Source organism: Engystomops pustulosus, chromosome 4 (assembly GCF_040894005.1).
Source record: "Engystomops pustulosus chromosome 4, aEngPut4.maternal, whole genome shotgun sequence".
Classification (NCBI taxonomy): Eukaryota; Metazoa; Chordata; class Amphibia; order Anura; family Leptodactylidae; genus Engystomops; species Engystomops pustulosus.
In genome coordinates, this window is record NC_092414.1 from 105,918,982 (window position 1) to 105,944,888 (window position 25,907).

A 25,907-nucleotide genomic window follows, 5' to 3' on the forward strand; every position below is an offset into this window, starting at 1 on the left:
TTAGAATTATATTAGAGGGAATAAGCAGTTACTACTGAAGAGGGAGCCGAGAAGAGGCTCGGAAACGCGTCTAGATAGAAATCTTTTCCGTGGAGAAAGCCATACACCAACACAGCATACTGCTTTTTAATTGCAAGTGTTGTCAGTGGAGAGATTGTTGGATAAACCCAGTAGAGGAGCCTCTACTGTGGAGACCATAACCCAGCTTAGTTGATTGAAGCAACAGCATGGAAATTACAACCCAGCTGATTAGACTAGGAAGATTCTCACATGCGCATGTGAAAAGGTAAAATGCTGAGGTAAGAACCTGTGGCTCCATACCACAAAATCGCGGTACTCTATTACAAGAAGAAAGCACATGAAAGTGGTCAACAAAACGTGAGTCCCCACATTTTGTTTTAGTAGGAGAAAACAGCTTATTTAATATATTTGTTGTTTATTATCACCACATAGAAGTGACATTTCCACCACAGCCACTATTTCTCCTATATGACTGCTTACCATCCATGTATCTGGGCCTCACATGAGCTCTATGCACATTATTTGAGGTTGCCGAATACATTCTCCCATTTTGAACATAGAATTGTATGCTACTCATATGTTCCAGTCTTAGATCCAATAAACATTTTTACTGTATATCTGGTTTACAGTGTGAGTTGGTGCTAGGTTTTTTTCATTTCATCCCTTTTTGTATATTGGTACAGGTTAGGCACCTGTATATTACCTGTTAGCACCTCCACTGTCCCACTATTACGTAGAGTCTGCGGGGCAAGGTTAGTGCAGAGATAACTGTATAAATACCATTATGTTTTAGAAGGCTTTATATCACTTCCTGTTAATAGTAAAGTGTATCAATGAGATAAATGACAATTATAAGCGGGTGCTGATCTATATGCTAGTGGTATGCTTCCTAAGACTTTGCATTCTAGGTTATCAAAAACCTAGTGAAACACTTTAGTCTTTCATGGACTTACACAGCTGTCAGGAACAGTGCTTTATATCTGAATGCCTACTAAATCAGCAGTCAGTAGAATATAAACTTCTCTTTATTATCTAGCATGTGTTGCCCTTCACTCTTTACTTGTCCTTGGGCAAGCAAGGTTGCCTGGAACAAAGGGTATTCATTTACCAATGAGAATGAAAAATGGATTACATGCAATTACAACCATTAAAAAAAAAATAATCAAAAAGTCATTCGAAAACATAAAGCCCCTCATTATATGTGACAGAATGACTACCATTTTACTGTGAATGGACAGTAAATAAACAATCTAAGAACAGTATTCATTGTAAAATAATATGTGTTCCTATTTATTCCAGTTCACAACTGAATTACTCTTCTCCGATTCTTCACACACTACAATCAGTAAGGCTGACCGCTTCTGATGGCCACTGCACACCCACCTTGTAATAAAGCTTGGTACCGGCCAATAAGGAAAGGGATAAGAAACAAAACAATTCCAGGAACACAACTTTACAAATACAATGTGGAAAACAATAAGGCAAACAGAATATCGTTATTCAGATTTGTACAATATTTAAAAAGCTAATGTTAAGACTGAACAGGTCAATAGCTTCCTTACATTTACATCCTCAATAGGAATACATTACATAGGACAAGGTCAAGATTTCCTACTGTAAATAGACAAAGCTCCACAGTTTCTACATTTCTTGCCCCTTCTGCTCTTACGGTCCTTGACTACTGGCTGATTTTCTTCAAGGATACCGCAACAACCAGCCATAATCTATAGAAAAAGCAAACAAAAGAAAATGCCTTACACATGAACCAATTCTTCACACTTACTCATTATTCCCTCCCATTGAGACGTATATTGATATCCATCATTCGTCAAAGTCAGGTATATTTGTAAATTATACCTAATCTAGGCATTAAAATGGCAGATATTGCTTTTTTTATTGATCACTTGTCACTTCACAGCGCAGAGAATAAAAGTAAACTAGTATTTCTCGATCTCTAATTGGCAGTGATACATCAAAATGTATGAATAAATAGAGACACTATGCACAGTATAATATTGTATTACTGATGGGACTTTGCTTAATGTTAATAAGGATGTTTTTACCTTTCAAGAAATCTACCATGAAATTCAAGCATTATAAGGGACCAATGATACTTACTCATATATTCAGGCACCATGATTGTGGTAATCTTCATATAATTGATATCCATGGCATCCTTCCTTCTAAAATCAACTTTTACAATTATGCTAATGATCTGACTTTTCAGACTGTTAAACTGTCTCACCCTCCCCCTGCTTCCACAGTGCTAGTGCATTGAGCCCTTCCTGCTGTAGTTTCAGTGCTAGGGAAGCAATGGGGAGAGAAAGTTACAAGTTGATTTTGGAAGGAAGGAGGCTATAGATAACACATATAGGTAGATTACCACAGTCACAGTGTGTGGATCTATGACTAAGGGCTCTTTCACATTGGCTTGTATTTTCACTAATCTGTTTTTTTCATTGATGAGGCTGAAAAGCCAGGTGTATTGTTTTCAAAGCAATTTTAAACCTTCAGTTTTATTTTGCGGACATGGAAACAAAACAGATGCATGACGGGCAAAAACTTGAGAGAAATGGAGACACAATAGAGATAAAATGCAACAGATGTGCAACTGAAGCTGAGCACCAACACCAATGTGAAAGAGCCCTAAGTGAGGATTCATATCAGTGTTTTTTCATGAACGATTTCTCATATTTTTGCTTATGGACACAGATAGGTTTTCTCTTCCTGGTTCAGTGATTTGTCCCTGGTGCCGTACTGACCCATTCTTTTCAATGGGCCTTTTCACACCATTTTTTTCCTACTGATCAGTGAACAAAAAATTTAGAACGTGTCCTTTTTGTGTTCACCGACAACAATAGATCAGTGAAAAAAACTGAAGTATTAAAAAGCCAATTAAAAAGAATAGTTTTCTCTTCCTGGCTTCAGTGATTTTTCACTGATGCCTTACAGAACTATCGTATATACTCGAGTATAAGCCGACCCGAGTATAAGCCGAGATCCCCAATTTTACCACCAAAAACTGGGAAAACCTATTGACTCGAGTATAAGCCGAGGGTGGGAAATGGATTGGTCACAGACCCCCCCCCAGTATATAGCCAGCCAGCCCCCTATAGTATACAGCCTGCCCCCAGTAGTATACAGCCATCCCAGCCTGTCCCCAGTAGTATACAGCACTGCCCAGCTTGCCCCCAGTAGTATACAGCACTGCCCAGCTTGCCCCCAGTAGTATACAGCACTGCCCAGCTTGCCCCCAGTAGTATACAGCACTGCCCAGCTTGCCCCCAGTAGTATACAGCACTGCCCAGCTTGCCCCCAGTAGTATACAGCACTGCCCAGCTTGCCCCCAGTTGTATACAGCACAGCCCAGTTTGCCCCCAGTAGTATACAGCACAGCCCAGCCTGCCCCTAGTAGTATACAGCCCAGCCCAGCATTAAAAAAAAAAAAACTTATATACTCACCCTCCGGTGGCCCCGATCTGCAGCGCTGCTCCCCCGATGTCCGCGCGGGTCTTCTTCTGGCTTCCGCGCCCGTCTTCTGTACATCGGCTGGGCGCCGCCATTGCTGTCTCGCGGGCGGCGCCTAGTATGACGTCATCAGCGGCGCCCAGCGCAATGTACAGGGGGCAGAAGAGGCGCCGGGAAGCCAGAAGAGGACATTGGGGGAGCAGCGCTGCAGTAGAGGACATCGGGGGAGCAGCGCTGCAGAAGAGGACATCGGGGGAGCCAGAAGAGGACATCGGGGGAGCAGCGCTGCAGATCGGGGCCACCGGAGGATGAGTATATAAGTTTATTATTTTTTAAGTATTTTTTAACTCGTTGTGAATCGTGTATAAGCCGATGGGACGTTTTTCAGCACATTTTTTGTGCTGAAAAACTCGGCTTATACACGAGTATATACGGTAATCTGTATGTGTTCATAAACCAAAATGGCTTCAGTGAAAAATGGCAATGTGAATCCACCCTAAGTGTTCCTGCTTTATCATGTTTGAATTTGATGGTAAATGTCCTTTAAAGTAACATGCCCATGTTTTAGATCACTTGATATCGGTGCCTGTTAATATCAAGCTTTAACCGAATAAAATCCGAATGACAATTAAAATTAAGCTAATAATAATCTTTCTTTACATAGCGCCATCAAATTCTGCAGTGTTTCACAAATCATAAGAGACCTATACAAAATAAAATACTACATTACAGAGTACAGTCATATGGAACAATAGAAGTGAGGGCCCTGCTCGTAACAGCTTACAGTCTATGAGGATGAGGGGTGACACAAGAGCTTACAGTCTATGAGAATAAAGGGGGTGACACAAGAGGTATAAGAGCTCATATAATGGTCCAGACATTCTTTATAAGGGAACAGTATAAAATTATTTAATAAATTATTGAACCAGCCATCAGCCGCCATCTTATATACAAAGTCTAAAGGCAATGTACCTGCAGAAAATCCCGGAACAGCTTGGTATTTAATATTGAACTGCAGCTTTTGTTACCCTCTTGAATTCCCTTTTTTTCTGTGTCTTATGTGCTGTCCATCTATCTGTAAAATAAAAAAAACACTGTAGCTAGACCAGTGATGGCCAACCTATGACACGCGTGTCAGTGCTGACACGCATAGCCATTTTCAGTGACACGCGGCCGCCAGAGAGTTAAGTTTCATCCTAGGCTCCTACATGGCCAGGTGCAGTAGCCGGGAGGCTGAGAGATTGTCCAGCACATTGTAATAAATAGATGATGTGGAAAATCCCCATAGTACATGTAGGATCAATCAGACAATCTAGGATTAAAGTACCCTAGAAGTTAAATAATTATACATATTTGTTATTTAAACTATAAATATCACAAAATTATGTTTTTTTTTGTCAAGGTGACACACCACCCAAGATATGCTCGTTTTTTGGCGAATTTTGACACACCAAGCTCAAAAGGTTGCCCATCACTGAGCTAGACCATTCTTGGTCAAAGCAGGACCAGCACAAAAACTGTTTCTGTATTGCGTTTCATAATGCACTATAATGCACCAAAGAAAAGCCCTTGTTACTGTAAAGGAAAGGATAAAAGAAGTTGATTGACACTAACAAAATCAGTTAAAATCATTGTGCAGCTTTATTCATCCGAAAGTAGGTACAATACAGGCAAATGGCAGAGACAAAGATAAGAATGCCATACACATCCGACACATCAAGTCATTTCTAACATTCAGGCCTTTAGGAGAAATAGATTCTTTAATGAGAATCCAAAAACCTTCTGGGTTGAGCAGCTTCCTTCTTAGATTACCTCCCCTCATGTTCGAGCATTAGCGTACTCGTAACTGCTCGTTGCTCGGACGAATGCTTCGCCAGCTCGAGAAAATGGCATCTCCTGCCGTTTTGATTTTTGGCGGCCAGAAACAGAGCCAATCACAAGCCAGGAGACTCTGCACTCCACCCAGCATGACGTGGTACCCTTACACGTCAATAGCAGTGGTTGGCTGGCCAGATCAGGTGACCCTGGAATAGACTAGCCCCTGCCTGCGCTGCTCGGATCATTCTCTGTCTGGATGCCGTTAGGGAGAGAGCTGCTGCTGGTCAGGGAAAGCGTTAGGCTATTATATTAGCTTACTGTTAGGCAGGAGTGAGTCTACAAGAACCCAACAGCCCTTGTTAGGGCTAGAATAGCGTTTTATATATATATTTTTTTTGTTTGCTTGTGGCTGGGCTTGCTGGCACTAGCAGTGCAGCTAGTACCATATTGTGAGGAATTTGCAGGGAGACTTGGGAACGTTCTATTTAGCTCTTAGTGACACACATATCCATCTCAAACACCTAAGTGGGACAATTTACACATCCGACACATCAAGTCATTTCTAACATTCAGGCCTTTAGGAGAAATAGATTCTTTAATGAGAATCCAAAAACCTTCTGGGTTGAGCAGCTTCCTTTTTAGATTACCTCCCCTCATGTTTGGTTTAACACTTTCTTTTTTTTTTTTTTTTTATTATTATACCAAAATTACAAATACATTTACAAATATAAACCACATAGACAAACATATAACAATTCACCATTAAAAAACTTTCTGCGGTTGCAGTCTGGGAGGGGCAATCTTTTTAATCACGTATTTTAAATAACTATTTTCAAGTCGGGCTAGATATGACCCTTCTATTGCATCAGATGGGCTGACCTCTTTAAAGGGCCTTACAGGATGGGCTGAGTACTTTAGGGAATCTTACAAAATGGGTTGACACTTTATGGGATCTTTCAGGGCCCAGAGTCAGTCCAAAAAGAAGGGGGACTTCTCCCATAAGACCCATTTATCTTTAATTCTACGAAGGTGCGTGTAATTTGTCGCCAACATGATCTCATAGTGCCTGTACATATTTATTCTATTGTAGACTTCTGTTAACTTTAATTTTTGTGCCGTCTTCCAATCTGCTGCTATACATTGCCTTGCTGCGATCAGGATGTACGTAATAATCCATCTCTGTTCTATTGGGAATTTTTCAGTCCCTATATGTAAAAGAGCTAACTGTGGGGGGATGACGTTATGTGCTTGTGTGACTATGTTTATCAAGTCCCTAACCTGTGACCAAAATGGAATTAATTTAGGGCAAGACCACCACATATGAACTTGACCTCCTTTAGTTCGGCATCCTCGCCAACACCAAGGAGAAGCCGTTCCTCCTTTGGAAAGTCTGTCCGGTGTAAGATACCATCTCAAATGCATTTTTTTTATTTGTTCTAAGTGATTTATGCAAGGGGAACACTGAGCAGTCCACCTAAAAGTTTTTACCCACTGCTCACCATCCCATTCCTCATTCAAGTCCAGCTCCCATTTTTTCATGTATCTTAGTTTATCTCTTTCCCCCTATAATTTTTTTTAAACATTTACAAAAATTTAAACCTCCTTCACAACAACAAAAAATTCTTCCTGTTGCCATCTTCTGTACCACCTTTTGATCATTTTTTTATAAAAATTTTAATGTCTTTCAAAATGGCAAAAAAGTGGCATTTTCAACTCTATTTTCCGTTATGGGATTATTAACGGAATAACCATTATTATATATTGGTTTATAATTTTTACTGTTTATTTATATTTATAAATAAATATAGGAAATATAGAAATATAGAAAAAGGAAGGTTGTCTGATTGATCATACTATAGTATGTAGTATACAGTGATTTATTTTCCTGACACATTGTAACATTGTAACTAGAGATGAGCGAACACACTAGTCCGAGCTTGATGCTCGTTCGAGCATTAGCGTACTCGTAACTGCTCGTTGCTCAGACGAATGCTTCGCCAGCTCGAGAAAATGGCATCTCCTGCTGTTTTGATTTTTGGCGGCCAGAAAAAGAGCTAATCACAAGACAGGAGACTCTGCACTCCACCTAGCATGACGTGGTACCCTTACACGTCGATAGCAGTGGTTGGCTGGCCTGATCAGGTGACCCTGGAATAGACTAGCCCCTGCCCGCGCTGCTCGCATCATTCTCTGTCTGGATGCCGTTAGGGAGAGAGATGCTGCTGCTGCTGCAGGGATAGCGTTAGGCTGTTATATTAGCTTACTGTAGGCAGGAGTGAGTCTACAAGAACCCAACAGCCCTTGTTAGGGCTAGAATAGCGTTATATATTTTTTTTTTTTGGTTTGCTTGTGGCTGGGCTTGCTGGCACTAGTAGTGCAGCTAGTACCATATTGTGAGGAATTTGCAGGGAGACTTGGGAACGTTCTATTTAGCTCTTAGTGACACACATATCCATCTCAAACACCTAAGTGGGACAATTTATTAGGGGTTTGATTGAATTAGGCACAGTCTGACGATTTTTTTTTTTTTTTAAACTTAAAGTGATTTAAAATCCAGTTGTGTGCTGTCAGTGTAGGTTAGAAACTAGGCATACAAGAAGCCAACTGACTTTCTTAGGCCTACAATAGCGTTATATATATATATATATATATATATATATATATATATATATATATATGTATATTTTTTTTTATTTTTGTTTTGTTTTTTGTTTTTTGTTGATTTGCTTGTGGCTGGCCTTGCTGGCACTAGTAGTGCAGCTAGTACCATATTCTGAGGAATTTGCAGAGAGACTTGGTAACGTTCTATTTAGCTCTTAGTGACACACATATCTCAAACACCTAAGTGGGACAATTTATTAGGGGTTTGATTGAATTAGGCACAGTCTGCCGATTTTTTTTTTTCAAAACTTAAAGTGACTTAAAATCCAGTTGTTGTGTGCTGTTAGAAACTAGGCATACAAGAACCCAACCGACTTTCTTAGGCCTACAATAGCGTTATATATATATATATATATATATATATATATATATATATATATATAATTTTTTATTATTATTTTTTTTTTTTTGTTGATTTGCTTGTGGCTGGGCTTGCTGGCACTATTAGTGCAGCTAGTACCATATTGTGAGGAATTTGCAGAGAGACTTGGGAACGTTCTATTTAGCTCTTAGTGACACACACATCTCAAACACCTAAGTGGGACAATTTATTAGGGGTTTGATTAAATTAGGCACAGTCTGCTGATTATTTTTTTACTTTTATTTTGTTTAATAACTCAAAGTCATCAGGCACAGCACAAAATCCAGTTGTGTGCTGTCAGTGTAGGTTAGAAACTAGCCATAGCAATAGGATAGCATTGTTTTGTAAAAAAAAAAAAAACACAAAAAAACACAAATAAAACACCGCCCCTCGGTATTCGGTCCCCAGCCGCCACTACTTTTCCCGATGTGCAGCCCTGCACCAGCACGTGTCAGACAACATCATCCGTGCCCTGACCAACGCCGTCTCTGACAAGGTCCACCTGACCACGGTAACTTGGTGGCGGCTCTGCAACTCGGCAGACTGACACATGTGCCATGCCTGGCCCATGTGTTAAATCTCATAGTTCAGCGGTTCCTCAAGACATACCCCAATCTGTCTGATTTGCTCACGAAGGTGCGCCGCATCTGTGCGCATTTCAGGAAGTCCAGCACAGATGCTGCCACTCTCAGGGCAGCGCAGCGCCACCTCCAACTGCCCGCTCACCGACTGTTGTGCGACGTGCCCACGAGGTGGAATTCAACATTAACCATGTTATCCAGAGTTTACCAGCAGCGCAGAGTGATTGTAGACTGCCAGATGTCAACTTTTACCAGAACTGGTAGTCAGGTCAGGCAGCTTCCTCAAGTCTACAATGAGGAGTGGACGTGGATGTCTGATATCTGTCAGGTGCTGAGTAACTTTGAGGAGTCAACACAGATGGTCAGTGGCGATGCCGCCATCATCAGCTTCACCATCCCGCTGCTTGGCCTGTTGAAAAACTCTCTGGCCAGCATGTTGATAGCCAAAGCCCCCTCAGGTCTGTTTCTCAGCGCATATCGGAGGCGGTGGAGGAGGATGTGGAGGAAAAGGAGGAGAATGTTGGCGAGACAGAAGAGGGGAGCATTGCTCAGACCATCACTGTTCAGCGATGTATGGGCAGAAGAAGAGGCCACCTACCCGGTCCTCTGTTTTAAACAATTTTTGAGAGTGCCACATACAGGCAATCAATCTATTTAATTTTTCTGGAGGACCACCTAGCTGCACCTCTGGTTTGAAAACTTTTTTGGACTGCCACATACAGGCACTATCCAAATTTAATTGTCTCCATAGCAGCCTCCACACATCGTCTTTATTGCTACCTCCACACGTTGTCTCCATTTCTACCCCCACACATCATCTCCATAGCTGCCTCCCAAAGTCGTCCATATAGCTGCCTCCATACATCGTCCCCTTAGCAAACGAGCTGTGTCAGGCAGAATTTTGGGTGGTTTTCATGGCTTCCACATCAAACTTGTTAACTTTGTCGCCACCCTGCTGTGTTATCAACAAAATATACTGGCAAACTTTTATCATTTACCGATATTATTTCAGTGCTACTTGCGCATCTGTTTACATTCCCCTCACCCGCCATAACCCAAACTTATAAGAACACTACTACACTTGATCTTATACAAAAGGTTCTTAGAAGTGCTGTTTGGGGAGGAGCCGAGAGACAGGGGCTTGGACAGGCGAAAGCTCGCCTGGCAGCGGACCGCCAGCTCCATCCCAAGATCCAACTAACATAGTTTTAACTGCAGCACCTTTAATCTACTACTACTACCTTACTGCCTCCATACATTATCCCCTTATCAAACGAGCTGTGTCAGGCAGAATTTTCGGGTGTTTCACCAGATACATAATGGAACTCGGCCCATCTGTCCCCATGCTGGAGACCTGAAGTTGCAATCATAGCAGCGCAATATTGATGCCCCATACTGTTGCTCTTAATCATGGAACCATTTACGAAAAAACAATTAAAAATAGAACCGCTATGCTATTCCATTATTCCTAGGTGAAATATTCAAATGACCCCGCCTGCTTTGAAAATTATTATTTTTTCAAAGTAAACGCTTCTGGCCCCCAGGCCCATTTTGGGTGGGGAGGAGCCGAGAGACAGGGGCTTGGACAGGCGAAAGCTCGCCTTGCAGCGGACCGCCAGCTCCATTCCAATATTAGGCAGCCTCAGAGGCATCCATGCATACTGCCCCTGCTGTTTCCTGTCCATTTTGCCTCCACGATCCTCCACAGCGTCCACCAATGTCTACATGTGCAACTTTCAACTCTCTATACCCCAGACGCTGGAGCACGAGCACATCATCCCCTTATCAAACGAGCTGTGTCAGGCAGAATTTTCAGGTGTTTCACCAGATACATAATGGAACTCGGTCCAACTGTCGCCGCCATGCTGGAGAACTGAAGTTGCAATCATAGCAGCAATATGGATGCCCCATACTGTCACTCTTAATCATGGAAGTCGTCTCCACGGCTGCCTCCACATGTCGTCCCCTTATCAAACGAGCTGTGTCAGGCTCATTTTTCGGGTGTTTCACCAGATACGTTATGGAACTTGGTCACTATGTCGCCACCATGCTGTGTTATCGACTAAATATACCGTCAACCTTTTGTTGACATAGGAAATCCTTTCAGCTTTTCTTGCTCACCTCCTTTGGTTCCTCTCTGCCACCCATTGGTTTGAAGCCTGAGTTCATTTAGGGTATGTCGCCATGACACTCTCTAGCCTGCCGCTGCTGCCGCTGCCTCTGCATGCCGTCCCCTATAGTGTCAGGGTCAATTATTGGATGTTTTAGATGCTATCTAGCCTCATTCGGTCACTCTGTCATCTCCATGCTGTTGCCCATAATTTTGGCATAATGGTGCGATTAAGCAGCCTGAGAGGCATCCATGCATGCTGCCTCTGCTGTTTCCTGTCCATTTCCGTGGTGTTTACATCATTTTCTGAGGTTTCCAGGTGTTTGGCCAAGCTTCCCTGTGCAGACCCTTGGTCCCCTTGAAAAATGTTCGAGTCTCCCATTGACTTCAATGGGGTTTGTTATTCGAGATGAGCAATCGAACATCGGGAAATGTTCGAGACGAGCACCTGAGCATTTTAGTGCTCACTCATCTCTAATTGTAACACATTGGCACATTGTAACAAATGATCAGATGCTATACAGCCTTGGGTCTTACAAAGACTGAAGGCTATCACAATAACAGATCGTGTCCATGTTTTTTCCAGATACAACATACAAAGTATAGGGATTATAAACAAAATGCTTTCTCATAGTATCAATAGGATTACAGAGAACAGGGTGAGCACACTTATAACTTTAGATTGTCCTGTATAAGGGGGGCTGATTTTGCATAAGCTTTTTTCCACTATATAACACTTGTACACAACCTTTCCTAACATATGAATTATAGTTAGATATTTTATAATGCTTAGTGTTCTGTTATTTTTTAAGCAACCTTAAAATGTCTGTGCAATACCTCTATGTTTTTAACCCATTTACCATTCCCTACTAAGGTTGCCTTCTTTACTAGCCATTCCTATGTAATTACACCTAATGGTGTTTGCAAGTGTTAATGGGAATCTGCTCAAAGCTGTTAGGTATTTTTTGGTACACAAATGCAATAAATCTGAGACGAGCGGGTCCAGGACAAGAGTGCACTGAAGTCTAATGAAGAGCAGAGGTATCCTTCTTAAGCATCACTGAGTCCTGTGTGCTCATACATTAAGTAGATTTAACTGAGGCATAGATGCAAAACATTTCCATTTTTTCTAAATCAGTTGTGAATTAGAAGTTACATTTCTCATGTGGATCAGTTTATTCGACACCAAGCCAAGAATAGTTAATGCAAGTTAATGCTGTTAACTGCAAGAAGGATGTATGACTATCCTGTAGCATTCTGCAATATTTACTTGTTACGCAGTTCTCAAATGATTTATCTTTATAATTATGAGTCAAATAAAATTTGCAGGATGGGGGCTGTATAAATAAACACGTGCGTTAAAATGTTGAGTTTTTTAAGGTTTTATGGAAGTGGAGAGGGCACCTTTTATGGCCTTACATTTTCAATCTCATGAATAAATGTTCAGATCATAAAAACATGAAGCAATGTGAAGACAACTTATGTAATTGTCCCTGAATGTAAATTCTATTACCATTGTAAATTTTAAAGGCTGTCATTGACACCATAAAAGTATAGAAAGGATAAGTATAAATCAAGATTATGTTGAAGATATGCACTGATTATAGAATTAAGAAAAAGTGTTTTTTCAGACAATCTATTTTCAGTTGATTTTATAAACTGTGTTAAGCAATAGAATTGTATTATTACTGCAGGACTACATTTTTGATAACAGGGATGCCCCCCATGTCAGAAACAGGAGCAGAGTTGGTACTTTGGCAAAGTTATGTCTATGGGTCTCTGTACTGTATAGCTCTGCTCCAAACTAGCAAGGAACCTATTGTTTCAAACTCTGCTAAAGTATTAAACTGTACTGGCATCCTTGGGATGTTGATACAAATTACAGCACACAGGAAGGATTCGAGTCAGCATTCCACTCCTCCATAGTCTCCCCAAACGGTACATACTAGAATCGTGTGGAAACCTGTTGATCTCTGGGGTCCCAAGTGAATACAATCCAGTTATTCCACTACAACTAGGGGACTTGACGCTAAAATACCCTTAAGTTAACTAGACTAACAATGGCAGATAGGACATCTGATATCATGTTAAGTTAAAACCAGAGTTTGTAATCTTCACCAGCAGCTATGATGAAACCTCATAATTTTATTAGGCTCATGATTGGGGTGTCTTAAGCATTCCACTCCTCCATAGTCTTCCCAACTGGAAGTTTACCTTTTAACAGTTAGTCAGAGTGCATTGGCTACATCCTACCTTTGTGAGGAAACACCTTGATCTCTGGGGTCCCAAGCAATTGCATTCCAGGTATTCCACTACAACTAAAGGTGTTTTTTCACATCAGTGATTTTTCCCTGATCCCATTTTGACTTATGGGCACATACAGATTGGTTTTCTCTTTCTGGCATCGGTGATTTTTCTCTGATGCCTCACTGAACTATTCTTTTCAGTGGGCTTTTTCACACTTCTGTTTTTGCATGTACATACACCCCCCATACACCACAAAGGCCTCACGGCCCCGTATGGGAGCGGAACGGTTCCGCATGTGTTTTCCGTAGACTGTAGAAAGATAGAACATGTCCTATCCTTCCACGGAATACCACGAATGTTACTCTATGGAGAGGGGCGGGGGTGAGCGGCGCTCTCCCCCACCTCGTCTTCCCGGCTCCGATGTATGCCCACTGTCCTACGGTAGCACGGGCATGCATCATGTGAATGTAGTCTTAAGTTAACTAGACTAAAAATGGGAGATAGGACATCTAATATCAAGTTAAATATCAAAGCAAGAGTTTGTAATTTTCTCCAGGTACCATGTCTTATGCATCCACCGTCACTCCATGCAATACTGGCACATGTTTCCATTTATTTGTTCCCTAAAATAATTCTTGTAAATCATCTCAATAGCTATTGTCACAAAAACAAGCTAAATAGTTTAATTTCTTGCTTGCGAGCAGTTGTTATTAGATCACAACTGATGTTAGGATTATTTATTATAATACTATGGTTTTGAAGTAAATCTAACTCATTTTTGAAAATTACTTACTTTATTTAAATAAAACTCTAATTTGTCGTAAGAAATCATCTGCACGTCAAATATTGACAGTAAGAATATGCCTTGGCCATATGGTCTTTCTTTCCTGTCTTTGATCATAAATGAGATCAAAAAGATTATGGGGCAGATTTATTAAGCTGTCTGAAAGTCAGTATATTTCTAGTTGCCCATGGATGGTATAAATCTGATCACATGATTGAACTGTGTAAAAAACTGTAATGTGAAAGCAGACTGATTACCAGTATCCGGCTTCTCTGTGCACATGTAATGGCGATAAAGTGCCTAGTCGCGTCGTCATGTGTCTAATGCGCATGACAGGAAGTATATCCGAGCTGCGCATGCACAGTAACATATAAATTACTTTCAGAAAGAAAATGTTTTGCACAGGTAACTCTTTCAAAAAGACCTTTAGACTACAGCTTAGTAACAGGGAGCCTAAGGTAATCTAAAACACAACCAGTCTGATTATTGGTTCTGGCTGTTGCTTAGTTCCTCTCCATGTAGCTTTTCCCCTTCAGATACATGTTTTCAAGGAAGCCATTATGATCCAGTATTTTAGTCAAAAGTGATTTCAGCAGCCCACCCTTTATTAATCAAAACAGAATTTAGCAGTCCTCGCTGTGTGCTCCAAATGACAGCATGCTTCCCCTTTATTCTTTGGGTTTGCATGATCATGGACATAACAATTTTTTTTAGATTTTATTATGTTTTAAAACTGTAGGACTTTTGTAAAATAAAACAAAATTATTTGTATCACTACAATGCCCCCTTCATACATCCTTAACAGCACTGTGTTGTACAGTTTCATTATGTGTCAGGTTTAAACATGCCAGATTTTTTATTCCCACAATCTGTCATCAGTTTACATCTGTCTGTGAATGAGAAAGCTGGTATTGGTAGTTTTCATAGTAATATTACCGTATTTTCCGGACTATAAGGCGCACTTAAAAGCCTTGGATTTCCTTGGAAATCCAAAGTGCGCCTTATAGTCCGGTGCGCCCTATGTATGGCGCTGGGCAGCGGACCATACTTACATAGGTCCCCGCTACCGGAGACCGGAGACAGCAGATCTCCAGCGGGAACTGCAGACCACGCGGCACAAACAACTTCTGCCGCGTGGTCTGCAGTTCCCGCTGGAGATCTGCTGTCTCCGGTAGCGGGGACCTATGTAAGTATGGTCCGCTGCCCTCCTCCACCTCCCCCTCACCTTCCCCACTAACCTTCCCCGCGTCGCCGCGTCTCGTCTTCGGGTCGCGTCGCGTCTCTTCTCCGCGTCCCGTCGCGTCTCCGCTCCGCCCCCGGACCTCCGACACGCCACCGGACCCCGCGCCTTATAGTCCGATGCGCCTTATATATGGAATTATTACATATATAAGGCGCATCGGACTAATGCGCCTTATATTCCGGTGCGCCTAATGGCCCGGAAAATACGGTAACATAATAATAATAATATTTATTTATATAGCGCCAACAAATTGTGCAGCGCTTTATAAATTATAGGGGACATGTACACATTTAATATTACATTACAGAGTACAAACAACAATAGGAGTGAGGGCCCTGCTCGCAAGAGCTTACAGTCTATGATAAAGGATGAGGGGGTGAGATATAAGAGCTTATATAATGGTCCTGACATTCTTTATAAGGGAACAGTATAAAATCATTTAATTTAATAAAACTTCTGCTGCTTCAACTAGCCATCAGCCCACATGTTATATACATTGTGTGTTTGGAGTAAGGCAAGTCTAAAGGATCATTTTAAGATGCATCCAAGAATTTATGTTCTTAATCCATTAACCACCAATTAAGATACATCTTTGCAAATTTTGGTCCCTAAACCCAAACTTCAGGATGAACTTCAGCTTTAGTGTTCAGGCTCACCCCGATTGTTAACACCTGCGATGGTACTGTCACTGATGACCGGTGTTAACTTTGTAATTGTCGCCAAGAGTGATGATCCCCTGAAAATTGGTGGTACGCATACCAATCCCGGGTGTTACAAGTTGGGGTGAGCAATCCCTAATGCGTCCCTCATCTCTACTTCTGTAAGTATGGCAAAATATACACTGCTGAGTGTTATTTTGTACTTATATTCTGTCATGCACTAAACTGAACACTGCCTTATTCATTCCTGGCTGTCTTAATATATTTTTACTATACCCGTCTGTCTCCAGCCGACCCAATCACTTTTTGGATTGGGACTCTGATATCTCCTAAGAGGATTGTCTGCCCACTTCCCACTGGTTGCTATTAGTCATCTTTGGAACTTGCTAGCATTTTCTGGGCTATCTTTGAAATTCTGCCCTTTGCTTTTCTTCTGTCCTCTACTGTCCTCTTAGTTTTGACCAGTATTTCTATGACCAATCTCCTGTGTTTGTTTGTCCTGTTTTTGTCTCTGTGTTTTCACTTTTGCACAGAAAGGGAATGTAGACCAGTTGTTTCCTACTGTGGAGGGTAGGATAGGCAAGTAGATAGGGACAGCTGGGTGGGTCTAGCTTTTGGACAATACTTTTTTGTTAAATGACCACAGCATACTATACAGTAAACCATTGGCAGAAGCAAGTCACATAAACATAACAACATCTCCAAAATTTGTGACCAGAAAGGACAGAGCTGTCACTAGATCATCGGTCATTTAAGGATTCCCTAATAGAGTACTGTTAGGAAAAGTTTTCTGAACAATGCAATCTCAAACTTTCTCACATTTTAGCTCCAAATATCTTTGCAGGTAGAGGTATCTTGATCTATTATAAGTGGTGGATAATTATGTTAAATGCTTCCTATACAATAGTTGTAGCCTTGTTTTTTTTTTGTATCTGCCAATGACCGTTTTAATCTTAATTTCTTCTTATTACATTTTTTATATTATCCTGCAATAATATATGTTAGGTTGATCTAGATTTCATGATCAATATGTATGTCTTATTTTTTTTGTTCCTTTGCATACGTTAATATGGTATTATTAATATGGCAGTTTTTATAGATGGTGTTATGTTTTTATATATTTAGTTTAACATGTACTAACCTTTTATATTTGACTGTTTGTTTTATGTCACAGAATCATGAGTTTGTGGATGAGCAGACCTACGAAGACAGCTTTATGGAAGTATCAACCATAAATAAACCAAGGAACCACAGTCCCTCTTTGTCATCTCATCATGAAGGCAGTAGTTTTTGCTGCTCAAGGCGTAATAAAAAAAATTTGCGAATTCCCAACGCTACAACATGTAGTCATCATGGGAGTCTTCAGGAGCTTAGTGCTATTCAGATCCAGTGTATGGAGCGAAACAGGTATAAATATTTGCCTTCTTTTAAGATAGCTCAACTCTTTTTTTCAAAAGCAAATAAAGGTTATGAGAAAAAAAATTCATTTTAGCAGACATAAGTGTCATTGCTATTGTGTCATAAATTGCTATGAGGAATTGACATAAACATAGCCTCTTATATACAGTGAGTGACATCTCACAGCACAATTGGGAATCCGCAAAATAAACCTGTTTAACATGTAGGAGAACAGGCAGTCCCCGGGTTACATACAGGATAGGCTCTGTAGGTTTGTTCTTAAGTTGAGTTTGTATGTAAGTCGGAACTGTATACTTCATAATTGTAACCTCATTCAAATTTCTTTTTTGTCTCTGTGACAATTGGATTTTAAAAATGTTGGGTTCCCGAAAATGATTCTTAAAATACTGGGATCTTCAAATGTACCATAGACTGTTGTACATGGAAGTAGAGTCACAGTACATGGAAGTAGAGTCACAGGAAATTCTTAATGGAATTCAGAGTTTGGTTATGCTGAGGTTTGTGATGCAATGACTACAGTATATTAATAAAAGTTGATTTCGTGCTCAACAATAAATTCTTGTACATTGCAAAATAAGACCCCACTAAAAATAAGAACTAACGCTTCTTTAGGAGCAAAAATTAATATAAGGTACTGTCTTATTATTGGGGGCAACAGGGTAATAAGCCATCAAGCCTTTAATCATCTGAAACTATGGCAGGTGTCACATGGTAAGTTTTACAGTAATAACAGTCTATGTCGAATATGATTTACTTTTCATATATCAAGTGTTTCAAACAGTATTAGATATTTTTGCGACATGTCGGAACACAAGAAATGGCTTGACTTTGTCGTTATATGCATCGACCTGAGTTGTAATGCTTTGTGCCAAAAATGCAACTCAATTTTCATGTATAAATCTGGGCTGACTAAGCAAAGTAATCTACCAGCACTGTGACGATACAAAGATGCAGAAAGTGTTAGGTAGAAACCCTGGAGAGCTGTGTAACCATACCATTGCTGGCAGTGTCTTAAAGCGACACTGGTACAATTGATCTGGGGAGCCGAAATTTTTTTTTTTTGCCACCCAAGTGGGCCCCTTCAGCACCCCAGGGACCCGGCACTTTCCCAGGGAAGCCGGGTGCTGGTGCCAGGCCTGATTGCTGCCAATTGCTGCAATTCTCGAATATAAATATATTCCAGATGGACATACAGCAATCTGGTGCAATGGGGTGTGAGATCTCTTTAGTGAACACAGCCCCTACTCTGCTAGGAGGTCCTGCTGTAGCAACCCTCTGTTTGAGTGTTCCAAATCCAGATACAATTCTGGACAACATAAAGGTAAGGTTAACAGACCTCCAGGACTACTACGCAACAATATCTGAAATGTCTTTGTCTGGTCAAAACTACTGAGAGATTCCCTTTAAATTAAGCAACCTTTATCATCCAATATTCGCATTGCAATACAAAGAATCAAGGAGACACATAGAGCTTCAGCGTCTGTTATCTGTGCCAGTGCATTATACACAAACTTCTGTTTCTCTTCTACAGCAGGTCCAGTCTTAATGCCAAAGTGGAGGAAACCATCAAACTAAACTGTGAACCTTCATATGTGACAACAGCTGTAATAAGTATCCCAACACCACCAGTGACTACGCCTGAGGAGGACGGTAGATCAGCCTCTCCTGACTATGCACAGAGGAACATTGTGAGGGTGTCAGCACTATAAATCCTGCTCAGAGAGGAGATTTTTTTTAAAGAAATAACTACAAAGCTGCAATCAGCTTGAACAGGAACATGAAAACACTTCAGTCTCTCTGAGATTTTCAAGCAGTGGATTATTTGCATATTATTAATAATAATAGACAAGGAACCAGATTTGAATAATGCAATGGGAGCTTACAGCAGATCTTCCAATCCAGTACAAGTGTGACTACATTCATGAGCACAATGAAAGATCGCCCATTGATTGTACTGATATTTTTTGTTTCCTTTTTCCTTCACTAATGCAACATTTTTATATGGGAGAAAAAAAGAAAACCCCCTGGGAAGGAAGCCTTTGGAGTAATAAACTTACCATTACAGCAATGAAAACATTTGTGATTGTGTTTTCCCTGGAGGGAACATTGAATGTCCCACAGCATAATGAGTATGAAAGAACATGCATAGCAAGTATATTTGTACTTATTGAAGTGACATCAGTAATGCATGAGGCTATTCTTCAGAGCAGGGATTGCAGATAATTGAAGCTGTTTCCACCAAACATTATTGTAGAAAGAGGCCTTTCAGTGCGCTCACAACTGAAGGAATAATGTTTACAGTATCAAAACAAAGACAAACAAAAGCATTTTGGGAACAGAGCAGTATTTATGATATCACATGATGTCTTGTACATAAACCGCGTTTCCCCTGTCGTTTTCTTGTTGGGTTATCTTGTTTGGCCACAAGCGCAATAATTGTGTGTTTGCGACATCACAAGTCTCGATTTTCTAATTCTCAGCTTTGTTCAATGAAATGTCTGTTTTGACACTCAAAATAGATATCCGTGCATACAGGTTGATTATTCTACTTCTGTTACTTTGTGCTGGTTGAAAAGAAAATCTGAATATGAGCAGATGATAGCTATATTAGCTCAGTGGCGATTTGGCAGGAAGGATTTTTAAAGAACTCTCTAATTTTGGAACATGCATGTAAATTGATTGTTATTGGTATGGAATGCCTGTGACGTTATGCTTATTATTTTGTAGTGCTGGTGGTGTCGGGTTTGATGTTTAACATTAATATCTTGTAATTCATATTGTACATGCTGGACAAAGTCATTCATTAGCCCCTATGAAGAGAAGTCATACTAAAACCTGCGACAGGTATTAAGCATACCTACCTACAGTACCCCATGAGTATAAGAGGCTTAGTATCATAGTATATAGTATCATAGTATATAAGGCTGGAAGGAGACGCAAGTCCATCAAGTCCAACCTTCAAGAATTAATTAAATGTTTTAAGGCTTGGTTGACTTACTGCTGCACAATTCCTAGTCTGGGGTATAAAACTCCTAAGACCAAAAGATCTCAGGTGGTTGTGTTCTCCTGCATTCCAACATTAAGTTTAAGTATTGTGCGTAGAAATATCCTAATTCCATGGACCTATTAATGCAAAGCCCAGGATATTAAAAAAAAGTCATAGATCTGTTGCAAAATTGTTTTTTTTATTTCTGGTAATAACAAATTCACTTTATGTAGTAAAGGGAAATCTACTAGAGGCAGTCCCCGGGTTACATACAAGATAGGGACTGTAGGTTTGTTCTTAAGTTGAATTTGTATGTAAGTCGGAACTGTATATTTTATCATTGTAATCCCAGCCAGAACTTTTTTGGTCTCTGTGACAATTGGATTTTAAAAATGTTGGGTTGTCATAAGAATCAATATTAACACTATAGCTTCATTACAGGCACCTTTGATAACTGTTACAGCTGATCATTGTAGCCTAGGACTAAAGTACAATAAATTACCAATATCCAGAGGTCCGTTTGTAACTAGGGGTCGTATGTAAGTCGAGCGTTATTAAGTAGGGGACCGCCTGTATTTACTTTTATGCATGATGAAGCAAACATACCTTGAGAATGCTGTAGCTACACTAATGCATAAACCTATCTTGTTTAATCCCTGAGCTGAGTGGTTTTGCTAAAAAACAATTATAAAATTATGATAATGAGGCTCTGGCGCTCCTGTGTATGCTCTGGCGCTTCTCTAATGACCCTAATTATGCACTGCTTCAGAGAGCGCTGTATTCACTGTGTTGTCCCTGAGAGGCAGAAGTAATCAATCACGACACCATCCACCATCTGGTGTGTATGAGTCATCCAGCTCAGGTTGATTAGTCCTGTCTGGACAGTTCAGGATGCTCTGTGTAATGTATTTATGTATGGCAAGCAGTCTGCACCCAGCTTCCCCAAGGTCCTGAATTTTATAATTGTTTTATGAGCAAAACCACTCGGATCAGGGATTAAACAAGATATGTTTCTCCATCAGTGTGGCTACAGCATTCTCAAGGTATGTTTGGTTCACAATGCATAAAAAACAAATGGTAGATTTCCTTTGTGCAAAATAAGAATATCACCAACTGACACCCACTTCCATATATCTGTCACTTTTTTGTTTTATATTGTCATGTTATTTTTTCTTATTAGAACTTCAATACTAAAATCCGAAAATTGCCTTTAATTTGTAGTTCGCTAGGTAGAAAAAGAAAATTGTCACTTCTAGACAGGCTTCATGGATATTGCATTAGGGTAAAGCTCTGCAATTGAGCTTTTTGAAGTTTTCTGAGCTTTTTACCTTTTTCCTCATTGATAATAAATTGAAATCGTGACTTGTTTTTAACTTAGAACTGACAAGTCTCTTAAAGGGAACCTACCACCACGAATCTACCTATAAAGGTAGATCGGGTGGTAGGTGGATGTATGGGACGTGAGGATAGCCCTTTTTAGAGCTAATCCTCACGTCCCCGCTAGCCTAGCATAAACTTTATTGACCGAATATGTTAATTTAATTAAGCGGCTACCGGGGCGTGGAGTAGCCGGACACGAGGCTACACGGCGCGGCTACTCCACGCCCCAGTAGCTGCTTTCCCCCGCCTACCCTGCGATCTTCGGCGCGCAGCTCCTGGCAGCTGCGCGCCCTCGTCCGAGAAGCTGGAGTTCTGCGCATGCGCAGTAACTCCGGCCTCGTTCCCGAGATCGCGCATCTTGGCCGGAGTTACTGCGCATGCGCAGAACTCCGGCTTCTCGGACGAGGGCGCGCAGCTGCCAGGAGCTGCGCGCCGAAGATCGCAGGGTAGGCGGGGGAAAGCAGCTACTGGGGCGTGGAGTAGCCGCGCCGTGTAGCCTCGTGTCCGGCTACTCCACGCCCCGGTAGCCGCTTAATTAAATTAACATATTCGGTCAATAAAGTTTATGCTAGGCTAGCGGGGACGTGAGGATTAGCTCTAAAAAGGGCTATCCTCACGTCCCATACATCCACCTACCACCCGATCTACCTTTATAGGTAGATTCGTGGTGGTAGGTGCCCTTTAAGTCCTCTTTGATAGGTGCAAATTTGGCCTTGTTTGTGCAAACTATCTTACAGAAGAACTGTGTTACTTTCAGCCAGTGGCTTCTATTTCCAGCCTGTCTTTTGATCAGTTGACCTGTTTGGTTGAATGGGAAACAATATTTTTTTTTATTATTTCTATTTTTTGGGGAGGAGGGTGAGAATTGATAAACGTGGTCCAAATGATTTTCTATGAAGGGCCTTGAACACTATTATCTGAACTCCTCTCCCGTATTTCTACCCTTTCCTGATGTCCCTAAAGCATAACTTTCAAGAACAAGATGAACACTAGCACAATTAGGAGATACAGAGTGATAAAACAAAAGTTATTGCTGGTGTGATTTGGTGACCTGCACCCAAATACAGGGAATCTTTAATACAAGTGACATACAACAAGATAACACCTGTGCTAACTAAACAAACAGCTTAGGATTTCACAAAACAATAAAGGGGAAATAGGATAGATATACTGTATCACAATAGTGCTAATTACCAAAGGGAGCAATTGAGCAACATCCAAAACATACAACAAGCTGTGGACTGTAGATTAAGATAGTGAAAGAGTAACTTTCACTTGAGATTATTTTTAATATTTTGTGCATTTGGGGGAGGGGGTGTTGTGACCATTTTTCTAATATACTTTATTAAGAAATTTTACTTTGTTTGTAGCAGTAAAGTCGCCCTTAATAACTGTTATATTTCTCTGTTGATGGGGCAGGTACTATTCCAAGCAGACTTAGGACTTCTCTCTCCCATTCCTGTATTTGCACACCTGAACAGTGAGTTTTAACTCTTTATGCTCTCTGCTTGGCTATAGTATTTTATGAGAAGTATTATGTAACAGAATTGATAAGGTTTTTTGTTAGAAAATAGAACTCAGAGAAAGATAAAGCTATACCCAAGGAAGGAGCTCTGCAGACTGACTTTTTACAAACTAAGCAGAATTTCTTAGCAAAGTATATATGAAAATGTTTACAAAATATTAAAAGTCATCTCAAATGAAAACCTTTAAATTTCAGTGCAAACTGACATACACCCGCCCGTGCTCCATCCACCCGCCCACCCGATGCCACGCTCCACTACGCCTGCCCTCCCAATGCTCCGTCCGCTCGCCCGCCCGATTCTCCATCTGCAGCACCCGCCCACCTGATGCTTCGTCCACTGCACCCACCTGCCCGATGCGCCATCCGCTGCACCCGGCCGGCCCATGCACCGTCCGTCCACCCACCCGTCCCCTCCATCCGCTCCGCACACACGTTGCTCCCCTCCGTCAGCTGTGTATGGTGTGTGTGCGCTGTGAGTGTATATGTTGGTGTGCGTGCACTGTGAGTGTGCGTGCACTGTGTGTGTATGTATATGGTGTGTATACGTGCGCATATGGTGAGTGTATGACGTGTGTGTGTATGTGTTGTGTGTATGTGCTGTGTGTATGTATGTGATGTGTATGTGCTTCGGGATTTGTGCAGCTTTGACAGGTATTTGGTGTCTGCGCTGGGAATGTGGTGCACACAATCTTTTTCTGGCGCAGCTGTGCCGGCTTTCATGCAACACAAATTGGGGGGGTGCCATCAGACAATCCAACTGATTCGGACTGAGCGCAGGATTTAACTTTCAAATTGTGCTGCAAAACAATGCACTTAAATGCACCAGGAAAAAGAAGGTGAGCTCCATTGCACCTGAGCGGGGAAGAGACACATGCAGGATATCGGGCCCACGATTTTAGCAAATCGCGGCAGAGTGCATTGTCGTCGGGGAACTCTGTGGACCATTTAAGTAAATGTGCCCCATTGTGTTTGTAGCACTAAGGATATGTGCCTACATACTGTAGACTTGCCAGCATTTGTTTGAGAATCCTAACCTTGTCTCTAAGAATAGCAAATTGTAAAAGAAGTCTTTTCAGAATTTTAATTGTTTTTTCTTAGACGATTTACGTCTACAGCCAGAAAACTGTTTTTTTTTTTTTATTTATTTTCCTTGTGTTTTTGCATCACCATTATTTCCATAAAGTACTTGAATGGGTTCCTTTAGCATAAGAAAATGTCATTTACAATCACATGATGCACTTTTGTTATCCTTTTAATCATTTTACATGTTTTATATCTGTTTCTGCATTAATAAATTCCACATGCACTGCACATAAGTAATCTACATACATTCTGTTTCAGTGCCCACAAAACAGAATCATTTTGAAAAGCCAACCTCTGAAATAAACTATTTTACTATCCATAATAAAAATGTTTTTGATAGGTCTATCCCTTATGTGAAAAAATGTAATAAAAATGATGAATCTAAACATACCAATACCCTTGTTAATAGATTATTGCATGTAAACTATTAAATATTTTCATTATACTATGCTTTTCAACCTTCAACTATATAGCCATGAAAAAGAAATAAAGGTCCATCAAGCCTAACCATTGATACCACAGTATTGATCCAAAGGAAGGTAAAAATCTAAATTGGACAGGAACCAATTCAGTAAAGTAAACATTTGCCCAATTTCTGAGTTTAAATTTTATTGTTAATATCATCAAAAGTTATATAATTTTCTAATATACTTTCTCTATAAATTCCTCACTGTTTTCTAGATCTCTGCTTGCTGACATTCTATAAGCTTCACTATTAAAATCATGTAGATATCAATCTGTCCATGGTCATGTGATATCATCCAGGTGCACCGCTCGTTATAACACTTAGCTCTGATTGTCCTCTGTGATATAAGGAGCTGCGCACCTGTGTGACATCACATGAATTAATATTTTTGAATATTTTATATATATTACCAGCCTGACTAGTGATGATCAAATTGTTATAATTTGTCCTCTTTAGTTGGTTTTCTAAAACAGAGCTGTACCCCTCCATTCTTTAGCGATAATGAAACAGCATGTCACTGTGCAATGTTATGCCACTCACTGTAAGCAGCTAATGAGCATACAGTGTAAGGCTACATGCACACTGCCATTGTTCGCCGTACCGTAGCACAGCGGGCACACGGCAGCGCGTGGGGAAAGGAGGAGGAGGTGAGCGCTGCTTACCCCCGCCCCTCTCCTTAGGGATGTATGGCACACGGCGCCATATGCCATGAAAAGATAGGACATGTCCTATTTTTTCACGGGTACGGAGTCACACCCGTAGGGCGCCATGCGCCCATTGCTGGCTATGGGGGGCGTATATCAGCCTTATATACGTCCCACATGCGGCAGTGTGGATGTAGCCTAAGCGCTCATTCCCATGAGCAACATTTGCGGCCAGATATCGGTCCCCATTGACACCTTTAGCACCCAATCACAGTGCGATGAGCACACGTCTCACCACACCGTGACATGTTACGCCACTCACTCTATGCTCCTCTGTGGAGAGGGGAGGGGTGAGCAGCGCTCCTCCCTCCTCCACTCTAGCGCTCTGACAAGTGCTCGCTGGGCCGTAGGCCTGGTGTGCACATGTTTGTTTTGAATGTACCCTAAGACT

At 41.0% G+C, this 25,907-nt stretch overlaps 1 protein-coding gene across 3 annotated transcripts in view; it reads left to right on the forward strand.

Annotated features, from left to right (window-relative positions):
• KCND2 (potassium voltage-gated channel subfamily D member 2) overlaps positions 1-21,762 on the forward strand; it is a 334,746-nt gene extending 312,984 nt beyond the window's left edge. For 2 of the 3 annotated variants that reach the window (XM_072146977.1, XM_072146979.1), the window contains 3 exons: positions 17,128-17,360; positions 18,904-20,258; positions 20,356-21,762. In XM_072146977.1, coding sequence (XP_072003078.1) covers positions 17,128-17,360; positions 18,904-19,081 — 411 coding nt within the window. In that variant the 3' untranslated portion in view covers positions 19,082-20,258; positions 20,356-21,762. Of the gene's footprint in view, positions 1-17,127; positions 17,361-18,903 lie in introns of all 3 variants that reach the window. The other variant, XM_072146978.1, reaches the window with a different exon arrangement.
• Positions 21,763-25,907: the final 4,145 nt, after the last annotated feature.